General features: G+C 58.8%; 3 protein-coding genes across 5 annotated transcripts in view; 2 read left to right on the top strand and 1 right to left on the bottom strand.

Annotated features, from left to right (window-relative positions):
• The first annotated feature begins 353 nt into the window (after nucleotides 1–353).
• LOC105497592 (complement C4A (Chido/Rodgers blood group)) lies at nucleotides 354–14,544 on the top strand. Its single transcript, XM_071097230.1, has 41 exons — nucleotides 354–474; nucleotides 606–804; nucleotides 1,011–1,212; nucleotides 1,422–1,492; nucleotides 1,571–1,659; nucleotides 1,878–1,960; nucleotides 2,131–2,227; nucleotides 2,366–2,471; nucleotides 2,563–2,695; nucleotides 3,111–3,226; nucleotides 3,326–3,505; nucleotides 3,651–3,833; nucleotides 3,965–4,150; nucleotides 4,305–4,463; nucleotides 4,717–4,843; nucleotides 5,011–5,085; nucleotides 5,347–5,544; nucleotides 5,636–5,747; nucleotides 5,840–5,910; nucleotides 6,143–6,287; nucleotides 6,401–6,605; nucleotides 6,850–6,901; nucleotides 7,003–7,092; nucleotides 7,227–7,436; nucleotides 7,615–7,690; nucleotides 7,848–8,004; nucleotides 8,102–8,218; nucleotides 8,324–8,495; nucleotides 8,724–8,956; nucleotides 9,032–9,199; nucleotides 9,593–9,652; nucleotides 10,683–10,776; nucleotides 10,874–11,060; nucleotides 11,175–11,265; nucleotides 11,361–11,435; nucleotides 12,931–13,033; nucleotides 13,200–13,289; nucleotides 13,374–13,472; nucleotides 13,655–13,738; nucleotides 14,001–14,133; nucleotides 14,277–14,544. Exons 1-41 carry the CDS (start codon nucleotides 410–412, stop codon nucleotides 14,416–14,418), a joined length of 5,235 nt encoding a protein of 1,744 aa, XP_070953331.1. The 5' UTR covers nucleotides 354–409; the 3' UTR covers nucleotides 14,419–14,544.
• A 2,941-nt stretch (nucleotides 14,545–17,485) lies between these two features.
• Nucleotides 17,486–20,365, top strand: LOC105497657 (cytochrome P450 family 21 subfamily A member 2). Its single transcript, XM_071097232.1, is given in 11 exon segments — nucleotides 17,486–17,719; nucleotides 17,817–17,906; nucleotides 18,192–18,346; nucleotides 18,454–18,555; nucleotides 18,643–18,744; nucleotides 18,845–18,931; nucleotides 19,101–19,255; nucleotides 19,257–19,299; nucleotides 19,515–19,693; nucleotides 19,776–19,879; nucleotides 19,977–20,365. Coding segments are annotated over 11 exon segments (1,485 nt in total). The 5' UTR covers nucleotides 17,486–17,517; the 3' UTR covers nucleotides 20,243–20,365.
• Nucleotides 20,268–20,856, bottom strand: part of LOC105497656 (tenascin-X) — a 69,797-nt gene continuing 69,208 nt past the window's right edge. For all 3 annotated transcript variants that reach the window (XM_071097227.1, XM_071097228.1, XM_071097229.1), the window contains one exon: nucleotides 20,268–20,554. In XM_071097227.1, the coding sequence (XP_070953328.1) occupies nucleotides 20,453–20,554 (102 nt within the window). In that variant the 3' untranslated portion in view covers nucleotides 20,268–20,452. The remainder of the gene's footprint in view (nucleotides 20,555–20,856) is intronic.

Below are 20,856 nucleotides of genomic sequence, written 5' to 3'. Positions count from 1 at the left end.
GTGTCTTAGAAACCTGTCGCTGTTTTGTGAGGGCCTTTAAATATCCTGCACTCGTGGGCCATGTTGGGCCTTTGGACGCCCATGTACACAGGAGCTTGTGTGCACCTATACCCTGATACAGATATACCTGGTAGGGGGAGGTGCTCAGGCACTGGAATGAGGGGTTAACAGGGAAAGACAAGGTTATTTCTGGGCCAAGATTCAGAGATTCCCCTGGAGACCCAGGTGTCCGGGGCACCCCCACAACACTGGGCCTGAGGCCAGTTGCATTTCTTGGCTGTCACGTGGTTTCCCAGCTTAGCTGGGCTGGGGGAGGACAAGGTCCAGAGTCAACTCTGCCCCAAGCCCTAGCTTGGCCAGAAGGTAGCAGACAGACAGACGGATCTAACCCTTCTTGCATCCTCCAGCCATGAGGCTCCTCTGGGGGCTGATCTGGGCATCCAGCTTCTTCACCTTGTCTCTGCAGAAGCCCAGGTCCTGGAGGCGGGATGCTGGGTGCTTGGATTGGGGCAGGGCTGGCAACAGGACCCGATTCAGGAGTGAGGGAGAGCAGGGTTGGAGGGTCAGAGCGAAGTCTGACTGCTGATCCTGTCTGTTCTCCCCAGGTTGCTCTTGTTCTCTCCTTCTGTGGTTCATCTGGGGGTCCCCCTATCGGTGGGGGTGCAGCTCCAGGATGTGCCCCGAGGACAGGTAGTGAAGGGATCAGTGTTCCTGCGAAACCCATCTCATAATAATGTCCCCTGCTCCCCAAAGGTGGACTTCACCCTTAGCTCAGACAGAGACTTCGCACTCCTCAGTCTCCAGGTAACTAGACCCCACGCCCTCCTGCTGCTTGTGGGGCTCCCGCCCTGTTCCCCTCTGTCCTGTAAGTGTCTTCATCTTCCCACCGGCCTCCTCCCCTCCTGTCTTCCCAGCCTCGCATTCTCCTTCTGTGTTTCTCCCTTGGTCTCTTTCCTTTTTGGCCAGCTCTCTCTTGCTCTGTGACCCGCTCCGTCTCCCTCTCCTGACAGGTGCCCTTAAAAGATGTGAAGAGCTGTGGCCTCCATCAACTCCTCAGAGGCCCTGAGGTCCAGCTGGTGGCCCAGTCGCCATGGCTAAAGGACTCTCTGTCCAGAAAGACAAACATCCAGGGCGTCAACCTGCTCTTCTCCTCTCGCCGGGGGCACCTCTTTTTGCAGACGGACCAGCCTATTTACAACCCTGGCCAGCGGGGTGAGTCTCAGCCCCAGGGCCTCAACATTGAACCCCCTCCAAGCCCTGTCAGGATGAGTTTGGTGCCCCCTAAGTGAGATAACCTGAAAGAAAGTGCCACATGGGAGGGCTGCTTAGGAAATATTTGTCCCCCACTCCCTCTGTGGAGTTGGACCCACTCTCCCCTTGCACATGGATCCCTGCTCACCTCTCTCCCCCTCCTCTCCCAGTTCGGTACCGGGTCTTTGCTCTGGATCAAAAGATGCGCCCGAGCACTGACGCCATCACAGTCACGGTGGAGGTGAGTCCCCGACCTCTGGCCTTCCTGATCCTGGCCACTGATGTGACCTCCTGCCTGTGACCACTTCTCCCCTTGCAGAACTCTCACGGCCTCCGCGTGCGGAAGAAGGACGTGTACCTGCCCTCGTCCATCTTCCAGGATGACTTTGTGATCCCAGACATCTCAGAGTGAGCTCTCCCAATGTGGGGGCTGTCCCCAAGCTACACCATCCCAATTCCTGTTAGGCTCTCCACCTCCCACACAGAGGCACGTCCCGGGATGCCCTGGCCCTCAGCCTCCTGAGCCTCTGGTTAACCCCCACAGTCCTCTGCCCAGGGAAGCAGGCCTCTGGCTCTCCGTGCCCCACTGCACAGATGGGCTGAATCCCTTCCTTGTCCATTCTCAGGCCAGGGACCTGGAAGATCTCAGCCCGATTCTCAGATGGCCTGGAATCCAACCGCAGCACCCAGTTTGAGGTGAAGAAATATGGTGAGAGCTGGAAACTGGAGGGACAGGCAACTGCTTTCCTGAAGGAAATAAGGGTGGGAGGAAACATAGTGGGTGCAGCTCAGGGCAGGGAGAGATGGGTGCCACAGCCCTGGGTGGAGGGGATTCTTTGAGTTAGAGTCTGACCTGCCTATCCCTTCACCCTGGGTCAGTCCTTCCCAACTTTGAGGTGAAGATCACCCCTGGAAAGCCCTACATCCTGACGGTGCCAGGCCATCTTGATGAAATCCAGTTAGACATCCAGGCCAGGTAATACCTCCCTCCCCACCTCTGCCCGCCAGCACTGGGTCCTGCTCCCTACTCAATATGAATGGGCTCCTGCTTCCCCGCCCTCAGGCCATTATTCCCCCCAGCCCTTGGCCCACCCTCTTCTCTCTGTCACGACAGGTACATCTATGGGAAGCCAGTGCAGGGGGTGGCATATGTGCGCTTTGGGCTTCTAGATGAGGATGGTAAGAAGACTTTCCTTCGGGGGCTGGAGAGTCAGACCAAGGTAGGAAGGAGGATAGGGGCTGGGGAGGGGAAGGGGCAAGGGAGGTGAGATTCAGTCACCATCATATGTCCTGTTTCTTTCTATGCCCCAGCTGGTGAATGGACAGAGCCACATTTCCCTCTCAAAGGCAGAGTTCCAGGATGCCCTGGGGAAGCTGAATATGGGCATGACTGACCTCCTGGGGCTGCGCCTCTACGTTGCTGCAGCCATCATTGAGTCTCCAGGTGGGTGACTTTCCCTTATTGTAACCCCAGACCTTGCCTCTGACCTCTGAGCTAACCCTCTGTCCTCCAGCACCAACAGCACGCCACTTCTCCCACCTCGTCTCAGACTCAAAACCAGGAAACACCCAGGAGACCTGGTCTCTCTCCAACCCTGTCTCTGTGACTCGGCCCTTTTCTCTGGCTCAGTTTATTTATTTATTTGCTTGTTCTGCTCATTCATTCACTCCTCCAGTGGACATGTGTTGTTCAATGTCCTGTGCTGGGCCTCAGCATGCACAGACAGGAATACGGCGGCCTGTGCCCTGGGAGCTCACTGTTTTGTGGGAGGGAACCACTCAAGCCACTCACCATTTATCCTCCTGTCCCTCTCTTCTTGGATTCTGTCCCGCACCTCTCTCTGTCCTTTGTTTTGCAGGTGGGGAGATGGAGGAGGCAGAGCTCACATCCTGGTCTTTTGTGTCATCTCCCTTCTCCTTGGATCTTAGCAAGACCAAGCGACACCTTGTGCCTGGGGCCCCCTTCCTGCTGCAGGTTTCTTCCAGAGGGGAAGGATGAGTAGGGAGGGGGTGGTAGTTAGGAGGGCTCAGGGTCTGACAACTCTCTTTTGCCTGCCCTCCTTTACCTGCCTAGGCCTTGGTCCGTGAGATGTCAGGCTCCCCAGCTTCTGGCATTCCTGTCAAAGTTTCTGCCACAGTGTCTTCTCCTGGGTCTGTTCCTGAAGTCCGTGACATTCAACAGAACACAGATGGGAGCGGCCAAGTCAGCATTCCAATCATTATCCCTCAGACCATCTCAGAGCTGCAGCTCTCGGTAGGACTCCTCGGACCCCTGGGAGATGGTGGGGGAAGGGGAGGAGGGTGAGCTGGGGTCCCGAGGATCCATGGCTTGATCTGGGGGGAAAGTGGGGTGCCTGGCTCTGAGCTACTACCCTATTTGCACCTGCCCCTCTCTCCAGGTATCTGCAGGCTCCCCCTATCCAGCCATAGCCAGGCTCACTGTGGCAGCCCCACCTTCAGGAGGCCCCGGGTTTCTGTCTATTGAGCGGCCGGATTCTCGACCTCCTCGTGTTGGGGACACTCTGAACCTGAACTTGCGAGCCGTGGGCAGTGGGGCCACCTTTTCTCATTACTACTACATGGTGTGCATGAGCTGGGGAGTTGAGGAGGACTGGGGTGCAGGGAAGAGCCCTCTGTGTGGGGCTGGGGGGTTCAAGGCTGGGGCTGTCCCATGAAGAGGCAACCACTCTTGTCCCTCCCCTTCCTGCCCCAGATCCTATCCCGAGGGCAGATCGTGTTCATGAATCGAGAGCCCAAGAGGACCGTGACCTCGGTCTCCGTGTTTGTGGACCATCACCTGGCACCCTCCTTCTACTTTGTGGCCTTCTACTACCATGGAGACCACCCAGTGGCCAACTCCCTGCGAGTGGATGTCCAGGCTGGGGCCTGCGAGGGCAAGGTGACTGGGATCAGGCGAGATGGCACTTGTGCTGAGGGGGTTGAGGACAGGGTGATTGCCAACAGGGCATGGATTTAGCTTGGGGGGCAGTGACGATACTGGGACTGAAGGAAGCTCTCTCTCTCTGACCACGCCCACCTTCGGCCCCTGCCAGCTGGAGCTCAGCGTGGATGGTGCCAAGGAATACCGGAACGGGGAGTCCGTGAAGCTCCACTTAGAAACTGACTCCCCAGCCCTGGTGGCGCTGGGAGCCTTGGACACAGCTCTGTATGCTGTAGGCAGCAAGTCCCACAAGCCCCTCAACATGGGCAAGGTTTGTCCAGACCCTCTCCCCAGCCCTCCCACCCCTCCACGGCTCATCCCCCTGCTGTCCTGAGCCCTGGGCACAGCCCCTGGATCCCACTGGGGCTCCCCACAGACTCTTCTCCACTTGGCCCTGTGGTCTCCATCTCCTCACTCTGTATCCTTTCCTATCCCTCCATGCGCTGCCCTCTCACCTGTGCCAAGTGCTCGGTCCTGCCCCATCAGCCATGCTTGGCTGCTAGCACTCCTGCCTCTTCTTGCAGGTCTTTGAAGTTATGAACAGCTATGATCTCGGCTGTGGTCCTGGGGGTGGGGACAGTGCCCTTCAGGTGTTCCAGGCAGCGGGCCTGGCCTTTTCTGATGGAGAACAATGGACCTTCTCCAGAAAGAGTGAGAACAGAGAAGGAAGGGGAGTGGGTGGCAGGAAGATAAGGAAGGAGGAAGGGCCTGAGGGAGCCAGGTAGGAAGAGTCGGGCGGGAAGGGCTGGGCAGGGGAAGGCGGGGAGGGGAGGAGGCCGAGTGCCTGACGGCTGGACTGCAGCCTTGCTCTCTACCAGGACTGGGCTGTCCCAAGGAGAAGACAACCCGGAGAAAGAGAAACGTAAACTTCCAAAAGGCGATTAATGAGAAATGTGAGTTGTGGGTGCCTAGGCAGCAGCTTGGGCTCTCCACGTGGGATCAAGGTTGGGGGTCTGCCTCTCTGCCCCTCGCCTCCTTGCTGAACCAATGTGTGGTATTTGGGGCCAGAGATCCGAATTCCGGGATTACAAGTGGAAAGGTGGGCAGCTCTCTCCACCAGCCTCTCTTATGTTGCTGGTCTCAAGGGGTCTGGGCGGGGGCTGAGGTGTATGTCCCTTTTGTCCCCTTGGGCTCACCCCCACCTGGCCCTGCAGTGGGTCAGTATGCTTCCCCAACAGCCAAGCGCTGCTGCCAGGATGGGGTGACACGTCTGCCCATGAGGCGTTCCTGCGAGCAGCGGGCAGCCCGAGTGCAGCAGCCGGACTGCCGGGAGCCCTTCCTGTCCTGCTGCCAATTTGCTGAGAGTCTGCGCAAGAAGAACAGGACCAGGGGCCAGGTGGGCCTCCAACGAGGTGAGGGGCTGGGTGGGGCTAGGGCACAGGTGGCGCTGCTTGGAAAGGCAGAACGGCCCCCTCCTCACTCCCATCCACCGTGGTCCCCCAGCCCTGGAGATCCTGCAGGAGGAGGACCTGATTGATGAGGATGACATTCCCGTGCGCAGCTTCTTCCCAGAGAACTGGCTCTGGAGAGTGGAAACAGTGGACCGCTTTCAAATGTGAGAGTGTTTGCCGGCCCAGCCTTGTCTCTGCGCTGTGTGTGGGGGCCAGCCCAGGGTGTGACGGAGCTTCTCTGCCTTTCCCTACACAGATTGACACTGTGGCTCCCCGACTCTCTGACCACGTGGGAGATCCACGGCCTGAGCCTGTCCAAAACCAAAGGTGAGGTGACCCTGTCTGGGCCTCAGGTGACCCCGCTTCCATTTCCCTCTACCCCAGCTCCCTGTTCCCTTTGCTCTTAGTGTAGGAAGAGGGTCTGGTGCAGCCGGCGTGGGCCAGAGGGCAGAGGCAGACTGAGACAGAGCTGGGTCACCCCGCCCCTCCCTTCTGTGGCCCTGAAGCTTTGATGGCCCCTCTGATCTCTGCCCTTCCACCCACACTTCCCTTCCCTCAGGCCTATGTGTGGCCGCCCCAGTCCAGCTGCGGGTGTTCCGCGACTTCCACCTGCACCTCCGCCTGCCCATGTCTGTCCGCCGCTTTGAGCAGCTGGAGCTGCGGCCTGTCCTCTATAACTACCTGGCTAGAAACCTGACTGTGAGGTCCCGAGGGAGCCTGAGCATACAGGGGTTGGGGGAGCCAGGGTCCAGTGAGGGGTGGGGAGCCTAACCGGGCCGGGACTCTGGCCGTCCTCGTTTTCCTGCCCTCAGGTGAGCGTCCACGTGTCCCCAGTGGAGGGGCTGTGCCTGGCTGGGGGCGGAGGGCTGGCCCAGCAGGTGCTGGTGCCTGCGGGCTCTGCCCGGCCTGTCGCCTTCTCTGTGGTGCCCACAGCAGCCGCCGCTGTGTCCCTGAAGGTGGTGGCTCGAGGGTCCTTCGACTTCCCTGTGGGAGATGCCGTGTCTAAGGTTCTGCAGATTGAGGTGAATGGAGCACCCCTGAATACAAGTCCCCGGCCCCCCAGCTTTGTCCTCCACCCTCAGCACTGTCTCTGCTGGCCAGGCCAGGGGCCCAACACCCAAATCAATGCCTTGATATAGTCACATCTTCTACAATTCTGATCCAACTCTGTCCCTGGAGTTGAAACTCAAAGTCCTGGGGGAGTCTGCACTGGCAGGGCAGGCTGTAGTCCTGTGTGACCCCACAACCATGTTTTCCCTGAGACAGAAGGAAGGGGCCATCCATACAGAGGAGCTGGTCTATGAACTCAACCCCCTGGGTGAGTGGCCCTCTACCTCCAGCCATCGGTTTCCTAAGTGGGTACAGGTGGTGGGGGATGTGGACAGCAGGACAGGCTGCCAACTTCCCCCATTTCCCCAGACCACCGAGGCCGGACCTTGGAAATTCCTGGCAACTCTGATCCCAATATGATCCCTGATGGGGACTTTAACAGCTACGTGAGGGTTACAGGTGGGAGTGCCCTTTAGACCCTTCCCAGTGGCCACCTTCAGATTCATGTGAGACCTGTGGATCCCTGCTTGGTCCCACTCCCCGTGAGCCTCTGATGCAGAGCCTCAGACGTCCACCCTCTCCCTCCCATGTAGCCTCAGATCCATTGGACACTTTGGGCTCTGAGGGGGCCTTGTCCCCAGGAGGCGTGGCCTCCCTCTTGAAGCTTCCTCGAGGCTGTGGGGAGCAAACCATGATCTACTTGGCTCCGACACTGGCTGCTTCCCGCTACCTGGACAAGACAGAGCAGTGGAGCGCACTGCCCCCCGAGACCAAGGACCACGCTGTGGATCTGATCCAGAAAGGTTCTGGGTGTGGGGGCAAGCAGGAGGGGGGGCAGGAAAGGACAGTTACTGGAAGATGGACAGCCCAGGAGGCTACAGAGGGAAAGAAAGGGAACCCTTATGGGGATGGGGAGCATGGCCTTGGGTTCAAACAGCAGAAGGGTGAGTGTCACCTGAGCGGCCGCCTCTCCTCTCCCAGGCTACATGCGGATCCAGCAGTTTCGGAAGGCGGATGGTTCCTATGCGGCTTGGTTGTCACGGGACAGCAGCACCTGGTGAGGTTGGGGGAGGGGTTCCCGGGCTCTGAGGGGGTCAGGTCCTGGGCAGGGGCGGGACAGATCTGGTACAATGGGAGGGGGAATAACCAGGCACCTGGGGCGTGGCCGTAGCCATAGCAAGTCCTTATCCCCAACCCTCCTTCCTCCCCTCCAGGCTCACAGCCTTTGTGCTGAAGGTCCTGAGTTTGGCCCAGGAGCAGGTAGGAGGCTCGCCTGAGAAACTGCAGGAGACGTCTAAGTGGCTTCTGTCCCAGCAACAGGCTGATGGCTCGTTCCAAGACCCCTGTCCAGTGATACACAGGAACATGCAGGTGCGGGCATGCTGGGGTGGCCCGAGGGGCATGTGTGGGAGGAGTCTCTTTGCCTCTTCCCCCTCCTGTTTGACATCTTCTTTTCTCCCCTCACTAGGGGGGTTTGGTGGGCAGTGATGAGACTGTGGCACTCACAGCCTTTGTGACCATCGCCCTTCATCATGGGCTGGCCGTCTTCCAGGACGAGGGTGCAGAGGAATTGAAGCAGAGAGTGGTAAGGACAGTGGCGTTTCTGCCCTCCGCTGGCCCCCAGTTCTCCCCCTTTTTCCGCAGGAACCCAGGAGTCCAGGCCCCAGACCTTCATCCTGTTTTCTTCCAGGAAGCCTCCATCTCAAAGGCAAACTCATTTTTGGGGGAGAAAGCGAGTGCTGGGCTCCTGGGTGCCCACGCAGCTGCCATCACGGCCTATGCCCTGACACTGACCAAGGCTTCCGGGGACCTGCGGGGTGTGGCCCACAACAACCTCATGGCAATGGCCCAGGAGACTGGAGGTGAGGGATGAGGGGCTCCTGGCAAAGAACCTGAGACCCAGGGGACCATAGGATCCCTGAGTGTGCCCAGAGGGAGAGGCTGGATGAAGACTCAGAGGACGAATGAAGGTGTAAGCAGGGGTGTGTTGGGGGAGAATCAGGAGAACCCAGCAGGGAGTGACTAAGGGCCAAGGGACCAGGCTCTTCTCCCTGCCCTCCTGTTTACTTGTGGTTTCCCTTCACTTCCAGATAACCTGTACTGGGGCTCAGTCACTAGTTCTCAGAGCAATGCCGTGTCGCCCACGCCAGCTCCTCGCAACCCAGCCGACCCCATGCCCCAGGCCCCAGCCCTGTGGATTGAAACCACAGCCTACGCCCTGCTGCACCTCCTGCTTCACGAGGGCAAAGCGGAGATGGCAGACCAGACTGCAGCCTGGCTCACCCGTCAGGGCAGCTTCCAAGGGGGATTCCGCAGTACCCAAGTAGGGGCCGCCCCCGGGCTCTGGGGGTGGGTAGTCCTGAGAACAAGCGCTTGAGTCCTGACCCAACCTCCCTAGGACACGGTGATTGCCCTGGATGCCCTGTCTGCCTACTGGATTGCCTCCCACACCACCGAGGAGAGGAGACTCAATGTGACTCTCAGCTCCACAGGCCGCAGTGGGTTCAGGTCCCACGCGCTACAGCTGAACAACCGCCAGATTCGCGGCCTGGAGGAGGAGCTGCAGGTGAACCACTCCCCGGTGAACCTCTCCCTCGCGGGGTAGCCAGGACACCTGGGCCTCGTGGCCAGGTCAGAAGCCGTCCCCACCCTCCCATTCGTGGAATCCCCGCAGCACTTCTTCCTGGGGTCCCTGGGGGAAGACTGACTTCCTGCCTGTGTGACCTGGAGCTCTGAGCTTCAGTTTTCTCACTTGGAGAGTAACATATGCAGAGTTTACCCTACAGGGTTGTTAGAAGGCTGAAGTGAGATAATTCACGTGCTGGTGTAGACTTTGTGGAAATGTGAGGTGGGGAGAGGAGGTGGGGCTGTTTTGAGGAAGGAGACAAGTTATTGGAGCCGCAAAAATAGGTTTGCTTATGCCCTTCTAACATCGCCTTCCCTTTCCTGTTGCTGAAAGTTTTCCTTGGGCAGCAAGATCAATGTGAAGGTGGGAGGAAACAGCAAAGGAACCCTGAAGGTGAGGGCCCGGGAAGGGGCAGGGCCGGGCACTGGCAGAGGAGACGGGTGTGAAGTGAGAGGCCTGTGGGCAGAGGCGCATGGTCCGGGGAAGGAGGCAGACACCTCAGGGTTGGCGTCCCGTGCTTCCGTCCTGGGTGTTTTTCCCCCTGCTTGCTCTCCCCATCTCTGGGTACCTGTTGTTTCCTTTACCTGCCTCAGTGCTGATGGCCCCGGATCCCACTCCTCAGCCCAGGCCTCTTCCCTCGACCACGGGCCCCACTCGTCCCACTCCCACAGCACCTCAGACGAGGCGTGTCCCAAAGCCCTTCTTCACTGTGTGTCTCTTGTCTGGCTGATGGGAACCCCTGCCAGCCAGGAGCCCAGCTCCTACTCCAGAGGCCGTGTTAGTGGCCCCTCTCCCAAGCCTGTCCTTATGTCCCTAGTGACTCCTCCTCTGCTCCCCTGCTGCCTGTGGCCCTTGCTGCTTGCATCCGAGATTCTGTGCTAAGACGACCTTCTCCCTACCTGGAACTTCTCTTTAACTCCCCTGTCTGATCCACTGTCCACACGGCAGTGACACTGACCTTCCACAAGCCCCAGCCAGATCAGCCTTGGGGAAAAGTCACACCCCCTGCCCATGGCTCACATGGCTGGGCCTCTGCCCACCTCTCCGGCCAGACAGATCTTGCCTACACAGATCCCCGTGGCTTTCCCGTCCTTCCCTGCTTCTTGGCCCACAGGACAAACTCTTTCTCCTCCTTCAAGCCTTGGCCAGAAGCCTTTCCTGAGCTTTTCAGTCCAGCCTCTTCCCAGCACAGTCTGGAGTGTTGGCCTCTGGGGGCACGGGCCTGCTTCTTTACCTTTCTGTCTCACCCGGCGCCTGTGGCAAATCTGGTGCCACTCGTGAGTGTGGCCTGTGCAGTGACGAGGATCAAAAGGGGCTGAAGGCCTCAAATCCCGTAGCCCGGGGAGACGCCCTTAGGTATGGCACCAGAGAGGTCTGTGGCCTCAAATGTCCTGCGTCCTCTCCCTGCCCCTTGCTGAGCCAGGTCCTTCGTATCTATAATGTCCTGGACATGAAGAACACGACCTGCCAGGACCTGCAGATAGAAGTGACAGTCAAAGGCCACGTCGAGTACACGAGTGAGTGTGGGGGTTGGGAGGCCTCGGGGCCTGGCAGGGTCTGGTGCAGGGAGCCAGGTGGCCATCCCAGCCCTCCTCACAATGCTTCCCTGTGCAGTGGAAGCAAACGAGGACTATGAGGACTATGAGTACGATGAGCTTCCAGCCAGGGACGACCCAGGTGTCCCTCTGCAGCCCGTGACACCCCTGCAGCTGTTTGAGGGTCGGAGGAACCGCCGCAGGAGGGAGGCGCCCAAGGTGGTGGAGGAGCAGGAGTCCAGGGTGCACTACACCGTGTGCATCTGGTGGGCGCCGGGAGCTGCCCTGGGCCAGGGGAGGGAGGGCAGGACCCAGGCTGGGGCTGGGCTTCTGGAGCCCGCGCAGGCAGAACCTGGACGACAGGTCACATCTCTCCACAGGCGGAACGGCAAGGTGGGGCTGTCTGGCATGGCCATCGCGGACATCACCCTCCTGAGTGGATTCCATGCCCTGCGTGCTGACCTAGAGAAGGTGTGGTCAGACCCCAGGGCAACCCCCTCTGCCCCGGTGCTGAGCCCTGTCATGTGCAGGGCCTGTGACCTGTGACCACCTCCCCTTTTCCACAGCTGACCTCCCTCTCTGACCGTTACGTGAGTCACTTTGAGACCGAGGGGCCCCACGTCCTGCTGTATTTTGACTCGGTGAGTGGGGAGAGGTGACGCAGGAAGGGACTCGATGGCACTGGGTGTACTGAGTGTGCGTTAGGAGGTTTCTCAGGAGACAGCTGTGTCAGCCGCCGGTGCTCTTGGGGACTTGATGTCATCAGTGAGAAGGAGGAGGATGTAAGCCTGTGAGACACAGCAGAGTAAGGGGCAGACCTGCAGGTGGCAGGGGCCGGTGCCAGTCAGCGGGGACCCTCGGGGCTTGAGAGGATGCTTGTAAAGCCGCTTTTATTCAGCTTGAGGGGCTGCCTTTGTTTTTTTGTTGAACTTCCTTTTTTTTTTTTTTTTAGTATTAAAGCGTTTTTTCTTTTATAAAGTGATGGTGGCCATAGATGACAGCTGTATTTGTCTTTTCACGGCCTTATTTGACTAAAATAGTTATCAGCCCTCTTATAGCCTTCAAAACATTTTTATTTATTTAGTTATTAAAGACAGGGTCTCACTCTGTCGCCCAGGCTAGACTTGAACTCCTGGCCACAAGCGTTTCTCTGGCCTAGGCCTTTCAAAGTACCAGGTTTACAGGCCAGAGCCACCAAACATTTTGAGCCCGACCTTCAAAATGTTTTTTGAACATTTACTGTAACCTCTGGGAGAACATGTGAGAAAGGTGTGGTGGCTTTCATTAGCCAGCTGTTTGTCGGTCAGGGAGACCCCTACCCAGTGTGTGCAGAGGGGCCAGCCCCCATCAGCTGGGGAAGCCTGGCTGACACATCTGGGCTGAACACAATGGAAAACACAGCCAGCAAGATTCCCGGAGAGGGAGCTGACGGCGCGGCAGCCCAGCTCAGGAGAGACACTGGCACGGCACCGTGTGGACTGGGCGCGCGTGGGCGTGAGGAGGGGTCAGGCCTGGGACCTGAGTCGGGGGGTCAGGCAGGATGACAGAACCTGCAGTTAGGTTATGGCCAATAAAGGAGGACCCAGTTGTATCCATGACAAAGTTGAGGCTGTCAGGAGGGTGAGTGGGTTTGGGGGCAGGCAGAGTGCCTTGGAGAACTCACAGGTCCTGCCAAAACCCTAATGCAGAGATGGAGCTGCAAGTGCAGTTTGAGAATCATCAGCCTGGAGCGGTTTAGTGGAAGGCAGGGAGTGGTTGAGGCACCACAGGGGAGCACTGAGGAAGCAAGTTCCGAAGGAGGGAACGTAAGAAATGACCAGCTCAGAACCAAGGGTGTTCCAGAAGCTAACCCTTAGCTTAGGGACAGTGTCACAGAGAACATGTCCATGATGCAAGACTCTGCTGAGGGCCTGGGGCAGTGAAGACTGGCGCAAGGTCACCCTCTGGGAAGTGAAGTCACCAGAGACCTTGCGGAGCAGCTTGGAGAGTTCTCTGAGTAGGAGGGTAACAGAATGTGAAGGACACTGGAGAGAAGGCCAACAGGAACCAAACAAAACCAGGCCAAGGAAATCCAGTATAGGGGGCTGCAGTGTCCAGGGAGTGGGTACCTCATCTCTCCTCCCCACGCTGGGCCAGGTCCCCACCTCCCGGGAGTGCGTGGGCTTTGAGGCTGTGCAGGAAGTTCCCGTGGGGCTGGTGCAGCCGGCCAGCGCAGCCCTGTACGACTACTACAACCCGGGTGAGCACTGCGGGGCACCCTGGAGTTCGGGAGAGCTGTGGCATAGGTGCCCTCTTGTGGGACAGTGGACACTGGGGTAGTGTGGGGGGCAGAAAGCGCTGGGGCTCCCTGGGACTGAGGAGGCAGAACAGAGGGACCCGTGCCCTGACTCCTCTGTGTTCTCCAGAGCGCAGATGTTCTGTGTTTTACGGGGCACCAAGTAAGAGCAGACTCCTGGCCACCTTGTGTTCTGCTGAAGTCTGCCAGTGTGCTGAGGGTGAGACTGAGGGCCTGGGGCGGGGCGGTGGATGCGAGATGGCCGGGGACCCCCCACACTGTCTGATGGGGCCCCCGACTTCAGGGAAGTGCCCTCGCCAGCGTCGCGCCCTGGAGCGGGGTCTGCAGGACGAGGATGGCTACAGGATGAAGTTTGCCTGCTACTACCCCCGTGTGGAGTACGGTCAGTCTTCCCACCAAGGCCCTGGCCTGACCCTCCCTCGGGGACTGGCTGTTTTGGCCTCTGTGGGTGTAGCCTGCCCCTCTTACAGGTCATGCATGCAGCCTCTTTGCTCTGACACCAACTTCCTGCCCTCTTAGCCTCAAAGTCACTCACCTTTCTCCCTTCTCCTAACCCCCTCTTAGGCTTCCAGGTTAAGGTTCTCCGAGAAGACAGCAGAGCGGCTTTCCGCCTCTTTGAGACCAAGATCACCCAAGTCCTGCACTTCAGTATGAAGCGAACCGGAGAGGCGGGGAGGGCTGGGGGGAGACAGGGAGGCTGAGGTCTGGCTGAGGACCTGACCATCTGGAAGTGTGAAAATCCCCTCAGCGTGTCAGAAGCCCTGGGCTTGGCCATGAATAGGGAGGCAGTGGCACCTCTCCGTGGGGGCGGCGAAGGTGGAATGAGAGGAGCTACACAGAGCTGCTGGCCTGGGCTCACCCTGCACCTTCTCTTCCCCTCTGACCACTTTTGTGCACATCATCCCCGCAGCCAAGGATGTCAAGGCCACTGTTAATCAGACGCGCAACTTCCTGGTTCGAGCGTCTTGCCGCCTTCGCTTGGAACCTGGGAGAGAATATTTGATCATGGGTCTGGATGGGGCCACCTATGACCTCGAGGGACAGTGAGTCGTCTGATCCCCTCAGTCTCTTGTGCTCCCCATGCCTCGCCACCTAGGCCTTGCCCTTCAGAAACCAGATGCCTGTGCTCTCTGTTCCCAACTGCCATCCTCCCGAGCCCTGCTGAATGCCCCTTTGCCCCCTGCAGCCCCCAGTACCTGCTGGACTCGAATAGCTGGATCGAGGAGATGCCTTCTGAACGCCTGTGCCGGAGCACCCGCCAGCGGGCCGCCTGCACACAGCTCCACGACTTCCTCCAGGAGTATGGCACTCAGGGGTGCCAGGTGTGAGGGCTGCCCTCCCGCCTCCCCCGGGAGGAACCTGAGCCTGGGAACCATGAAGCTGGAAGCACTGCTGTCTCCGCTTTCCTGAACACAGCCTGGGACCAGGGCATATTAAAGGTTTTTGGCAGCAAAGCGTCAGTGTGTGTCGCTGGGGCTGAGAGCAGTGCCCCTCCGCATTGCAGTTCTGGGGCAGGCCAGGTTGACATAACCTCAGACCCTCTGAGCCCTGATGACCCTTGGGCTGTCCAGCTCTGTCAGACCCTCCCTGATGACCCGCTAGGAGTCTAGTGCTTCACAGGACCATCCCGAGCAGATCTGGGACCCAAGAGCCTACCCCCCAAGGACCAGAGTCCATGCCAAGGCCACCCTTCAGCTTCCAAGGCCCTCCACTGCCTGGCTGTCGCCAGTCACCACGGCCTCAGACAGGGCTTGTGCTCAGCTGACACCTCTGACACAGCTCTTCTGCCTCATGAGCTGTTGTCCAGCCACACCTCCCCGACTCTGTCCTCATGCTGCTGGTGGTTCAGAGGTCTGTGGATTTTGGCTGAGTTCTGGGCTGTTGAAAGCCTCGTGATGCTTTGTTCTATTATCAGTGGCGTGAGGTGACGTTCCCGGAGTTGTGCAATCCTCAGGTCCGGTAGTGTCTTCTTCCAGTTACTGGTTTCAAACAAGCCAAAAGTCTGACTGTGCTGTTTGTGAATCCTCTGAGGAAGCTGCTGTTCTCCTGGGGTCTCCCTTCCCCATGCTGCCTGCCTAGCTTTCCCCCATTTAGTGGCACACTGGGGTCTTCAGAGATGACTCTGAAATCTGTCCAAAGAAGATTGCTGAGTCAGTTTCCGTAGAGGTCACAACAGTTCAGCAGCCTGCCATCCAGTCATTCAACAGAAATTTGGGAAACTTTCACTTCACGCCCTGTGCCAGGTGCCACAGAGACAGCTACTTACTCACTGCAGGGCTCGTCGCTGGGGAGACAGATAAGAGGACGGGCAGTCCCCAACCTCTGTGAAAGATGTGATGTCAGAGAGCAGTGCGGGCCTGTGCGGCATCTAACCAAGTCAGGGGCATTGCCGGGCAGGGACAGGGAAGGCTTCCTGGAGCAGGTGGCCTCCAAGTGGGGCTCTGAAGACTGAGAAGGAGCCAGGCAAAGAGCAGGGGTAGGTGAGGGCATGTGGCACAGAAGGAGAATATACAAAGGCCCGGAGGCCGGGGGCAGGACAGGGTACCTTTGGGGACATTGCATGTAATTGACCACATTTGGAGTTTGGATTTGAAAGTGGTGGAAGAGATGGAGATGGTGAGACAAGTAGTAAGCACGCCAGCCTTCCAAGTGAGCTCCTTTCCGATGAGCGCTCTCTTATCCCATAGAACGTTGAGAAGTTTGGACCTTTCCCACTGTGGCAGAGGTTTCCTGAGGCTCTCGCATACGTGGCCCTATGGTTGCCCATTGAATCTTTCTCCCAATAGCTGGTCAGCATGGTGGTGGCATAAGCGCATTTTCCAGAGCCAGGGATTCAGTTGCAGCACGACATGGCCCTGTCCGGGAGGCCAACATGAAGAAGGCAGTGGCTGTCATTGTCCAACCCCAGAAATCCCAATCCTGTTTCCTGTCTCCGTCTTGATCGTGGATTTAGCAGCAGTGAGCTCACCAATGTAGTGGGTGGCACAGCCAGGATCTTGACTCCGGCTCTGCAGCAGCACAGTCTGGAAAAGCTCTGAGGGGAGAGAGATCCCCACTGTTCCCTGGGTCTGGCTACAGAGCCAGAAATGGGGGGGAAGGCATGGGCCTGGGTCGCCTCTGACCGCTCACGTACCATCCAGGAGGCCCTGGCCTCTCACTGAACCCTGCCACTCCTCTTTGGCATGGCCTCTTCCCAAACCCCCAAACTGCCTCCTTGCCCACAAAAGTGGTCTCTGAGTGTCACAGTTCAGTGTGACCCCCACCCCTTATGGCTTCAGTTCCCCAAATAGGGCTGGACCCCTGATCCTGATCCAGCTGTGGCTATCCAGCCCCTTCCTGGGGACTTTGGACTTTGAGGGGGGCATGCCCAGGTGTGCTGGGAATCCACACTCTCCCTGGCTGGACCTAGAACCTGTGGACTCTAGTCCCGAGGGCAGTCGTGTTCTGCCTGTGCCTGGAAACACAAGAAACTTGACTGCAGAGAGAAGAAAGAGGAGAGAGAAACAGTGCGAGGAAACTGCCCGTCTCCGGGGCTTTTTCTGTTCCTTGGCTTTCTAAGGCCAGTGGAGTCCCCTCCCCTGCTTTCTTATTCCCAAGTTCTGTGAAATTCCCCAATCCTTACTTTTGATCTCAAACCAGCTCAAGGTGGTCTGTTTTCCTTTCAACCAAAGAAAGGTGCTCCTGGTGGCTAAAGGTACATATTCTACAGCTAGATTTCCAGGCCAGAATCCTGCCCTCCACAACATGCGAACGACACCCGTGTTGCATATAGAGCGTGTCTGTGAAGAATTGAGTTAGTGCCCGCAAAGTGCTTAGAACAGTGTTTGGTACATGCGAGTACCCTGCAGCGGGAAACCACCTCCTTCTTGGTCTTCTGGGCACTTTTGAGAGTGAAAGGAGGCACTAATAGCGATCACACTGTATACACTGGAATGCCCCAGGCAAACCAGGCTTTAGCGGTATTCCTCTGTCTGTAGGTTAAACTAACAAAAAACCCACACAAATCACATTTCGTTCTTCAGGAAGGCATATTAGGCAGGGATTGCCATTTCCTCGCTGAGACAAACATCATGCCAGTAAACTGGCCCACGGTGGGGCGGCAGAGGGAGAGGGCCCAGGTGGGGGCGGACACCGTTGCCTGCACAGTTGATGTGGAGCCTGAAAGCTGACTCTGGCTGCAGGAAAAAGGTCAGGGTTGCATTTCCCTTCCTTGCTTCTTGATGGATGATCCATTTTTTGAAATACGGATGTCCCAAGGCCAGTGAGACTGGTGCCATTCCAGTAAAGGGCCACTCTGTGGGCGGGACAGTGGGAAGGGACCCGAAGGTGGGGTCAAGGGAGGCCCCAAAACAGCCTACACAGCAGGAGGGATGGCCCGGGCTCTAGAGCTATAAGTGGCCCCTCGGGGCCCTGACGGGTGTCTCGCCATGCTGTTCCTGGGGCTGCTGCTGCTGCTGCCCCTGCTGGCTGGCGCCCGCCTGCTGTGGAACCGCTGGAAGCTCAGGAGCCTCCACCTCCCGCCTCTTGTCCCGGGCTTCCTGCACCTGCTGCAGCCCGACCTCCCCATCTATCTGCTTGGCCTGACTCAGAAATTCGGGCCCATCTATAGGCTCCACCTTGGGCTGCAAGGTGAGAGCCTGTTCTCGCTCTGGCCCTCACCATAGGAGGGCGGAGGGGGCGGGGAGGGTCCTCTCCCTCCGCTGACGCTGCTTTGGCTGTCCCCCAGATGTGGTGGTGCTGAACTCCAAGAGGACCATTGAGGAAGCCATGGTCAAAAAGTGGGCAGACTTTGCTGGCAGACCTGAGCCACTTACCTGTAAGGGCTGGGGGAATTTTTCTTTCTTAAAAATTTTTTTTTTTTTTTTAGAAATGGGGTCTTGCTATGTTGCCCAGGCTGGTCTTGAATTCCTGGTCTCAAGTGATCCTCCTACCTCAGCCTCAAGTGGGAGCCACCTTTGGGGGCTCCCCCAATCCAGGTCCCTGGAGGCTGTTGGGGGGCATATCTTGGGGGGAGGAAGCAGGGGTTGGGGAGGCAGAAGAAGGTCAGGCCCTTGGCCTCCTTGGCCTGTTCCCACCCTCCAGCCCCCAACTCCTCCTGCAGACAAGCTGGTGTCTAAGAACTACCCGGATCTGTCCTTGGGAGACTACTCTCTGCTCTGGAAAGCCCACAAGAAGCTCACCCGCTCAGCCCTGCTGCTGGGCATGCGTGACTCCATGGAGCCCGTGGTGGAGCAGCTGACCCAGGAGTTCTGCGAGGTAAGGCTTGGCTCCCGAGGCCACCTCAGGTCAACCTCGCCTCTCGAAGTAGCTCCCGCCCTGCCCGCTGCACACCGGCCTGCTGAACTCCCATTCCTTCTCCACAGCGCATGAGAGCCCAGGCCGGCACCCCTGTGGCCATTGAGGAGGAATTCTCTCTCCTCACCTGCAGCATCATCTGTCACCTCACCTTCGGAGACAAGATCAAGGTGGCTCACAGCCCCTCCGGCCACCCCCAGCCCCTCCCTGAGCCTCTCCTTGTCCTGAACTGAAAGCACGCCCTCCTTTTCTGGCAGGAGGACAACTTAGTGCCTGCCTATTACAAATGTATCCAGGAGGTGTTAAAAACCTGGAGCCACTGGTCCATCCAAATTGTGGACGTGATTCCCTTTCTCAGGGTAAGGACCTGGAGCCTAGACACCCCTGGGTCATTGGGAGAGGCTGGGGTGGAGGGAGAAGCTTCTTCCCATAGCTGCATTCTCATGCTTCCTGCCACAGTTCTTCCCCAATCCAGGTCTCCGGAGACTGAAGCAGGCCATTGAGAAGAGGGACCACATCGTGGAGAAGCAGCTGAGGCAGCACAAGGTGGGGACTGTGCGTGGACGGCCTCCCCTCGGCCCACAGCCAGTGATGCTACTGGACTCAGCATTGCTACTAGGAGGGTTCTTTTGCATGCCCCAGTTATGGGCCTGTTGCCACTCTGTACTCCTCTCCCCAGGCCAGCCGCTCAGCCTGCTCCTTTCACCCTCTGCAGGAGAGCTTGGTGGCAGGCCAGTGGAGGGACATGATGGATTACATGCTCCAGGTGGTGGCACAGCCGAGCATGGAAGAGGGCTCTGGACAGCTCCTGGAAGGGCACGTGCACATGGCTGCAGTGGACCTCCTCATCGGTGGCACTGAGACCACCGCACACTCTCTCCTGGGCCGTGGTTTTTTTACTTCACCACCCTGAGGTGCGCCCTGGTGACAAGAAAAGGCTCCTTCCCAGCAGCCTGGCCAGGGTGGTGGGCACCCTCACTCAGCTCCGCTGAGAACTGTGCGGCTGGGGCTGTGCTTGCCCAGAGGGGCCGTGGTCTCCTCACTCAGGCTCACTGGGTCGCTGAGGGAATGGCTGGAGGCTGGGCAGCTGTGGGCTGCTGTGACAGGACTCCACCCGATCATTCCCCAGATTCAGCAGCGACTGCAGGAGGAGCTAGACCACGAACTGGGCCCCGGTGCCTCCAGCTCCCGGGTCCCCTACAAGGACCGTGCACGGCTGCCCTTGTTCAATGCCACCATCGCCGAGGTGCTGCGCCTGCGGCCCGTTGTGCCCCTGGCCCTGCCCCACCGCACCACACGGCCCAGCAGGTGACTCCCAAGGGTTGGGATAAGTGAGGAAAGCCCGATCCCAGCGAGGTCCTGGCCAGCCGCTAACTCCAGCCCCCTTCAGCATCTCCGGCTATGACATCCCTGAGGGCACAGTCATCATCCCGAACCTCCAAGGCGCCCACCTGGATGAGATGGTCTGGGAGAGGCCACATGAGTTCTGGCCTGGTATGTGGGGGGCCAGGGGCCTGCTGTGAAAAGGTGGCGGAGGCTGGTCCCCGCAGCCGCTGGGCGCCTCCCCACCCACCTGTCCACCCGCCCGCAGATCGCTTCCTGGAGCCAGGCGAGAACTCCAGAGCGCTGGCCTTCGGCTGCGGGGCGCGTGTGTGCCTGGGAGAGCCCTTGGCGCGCCTGGAGCTCTTCGTGGTGCTGACCCGACTGCTGCAGGCCTTCACGCTGCTGCCCCCGGGGGACGCCCTGCCCTCCCTGCAGCCCCTGCCCCACTGCAGTGTCATCCTCAAGATGCAGCCTTTCCAAGTGCGGCTGCAGCCCCGGGGGTTGGGGGTCCACAGCCCGAGCCAAAGCCAGTGACGGGGCAGGACGGATGCCAGCCGGGTGCCTCAGTTTCTCCTTTATTGCTCCCGTACGAACCCCTCCCCCCACTGTAAACATAGTGCTGCGAGATCGCTGGCGGAGAAGGCTTCCTCCAGCAGCCGGGTGGTGAAGGCCCTGGCTCTTCTCTCGGGGCGACCCCTCAGTGCTCGGCAGTCATACTGGGGTGCAAGAGAGGTGGGCAGCAGCTCAGCCTCCCCCGGCTGGGGAGCGAAAGTTTCTTGGTCTCAGCTTCATTTCCGTGAAGGGCACCGAGAACTCGAAGCCCTTCCAGTAGTACCAGCTCACTCCCTGGGAAAGCGGTTGTCAAGATAGAGTCAAAGCCGGATGTCCCATCTGCTCCTCCCATTTCCCTTAAGGAGGTGGCTCCGAGCACTCAACCAACCTCCCCACACAGCTCCCCTCCTGACCCTCCGCCACAGAGGACTGAGGCTTAATCCTGAGCTGGCCCTTTCCACCCAATAAATCACCTCCAGCTCCCTCTGTGAGGCTGGCACGATTGTTCCGTTTCACCCAGCCGCTCAGTCCCTTGCCTGTTACACTGTGGGGCTGAAACCTAGGCAGGCCGAGCCCCAGCCACCCCGGCTCTGTGC

Source organism: Macaca nemestrina, chromosome 5 (assembly GCF_043159975.1).
Source record: "Macaca nemestrina isolate mMacNem1 chromosome 5, mMacNem.hap1, whole genome shotgun sequence".
NCBI lineage: Eukaryota > Metazoa > Chordata > Mammalia > Primates > Cercopithecidae > Macaca > Macaca nemestrina.
This window is presented reverse-complemented; position numbering and strand designations above follow the sequence as displayed.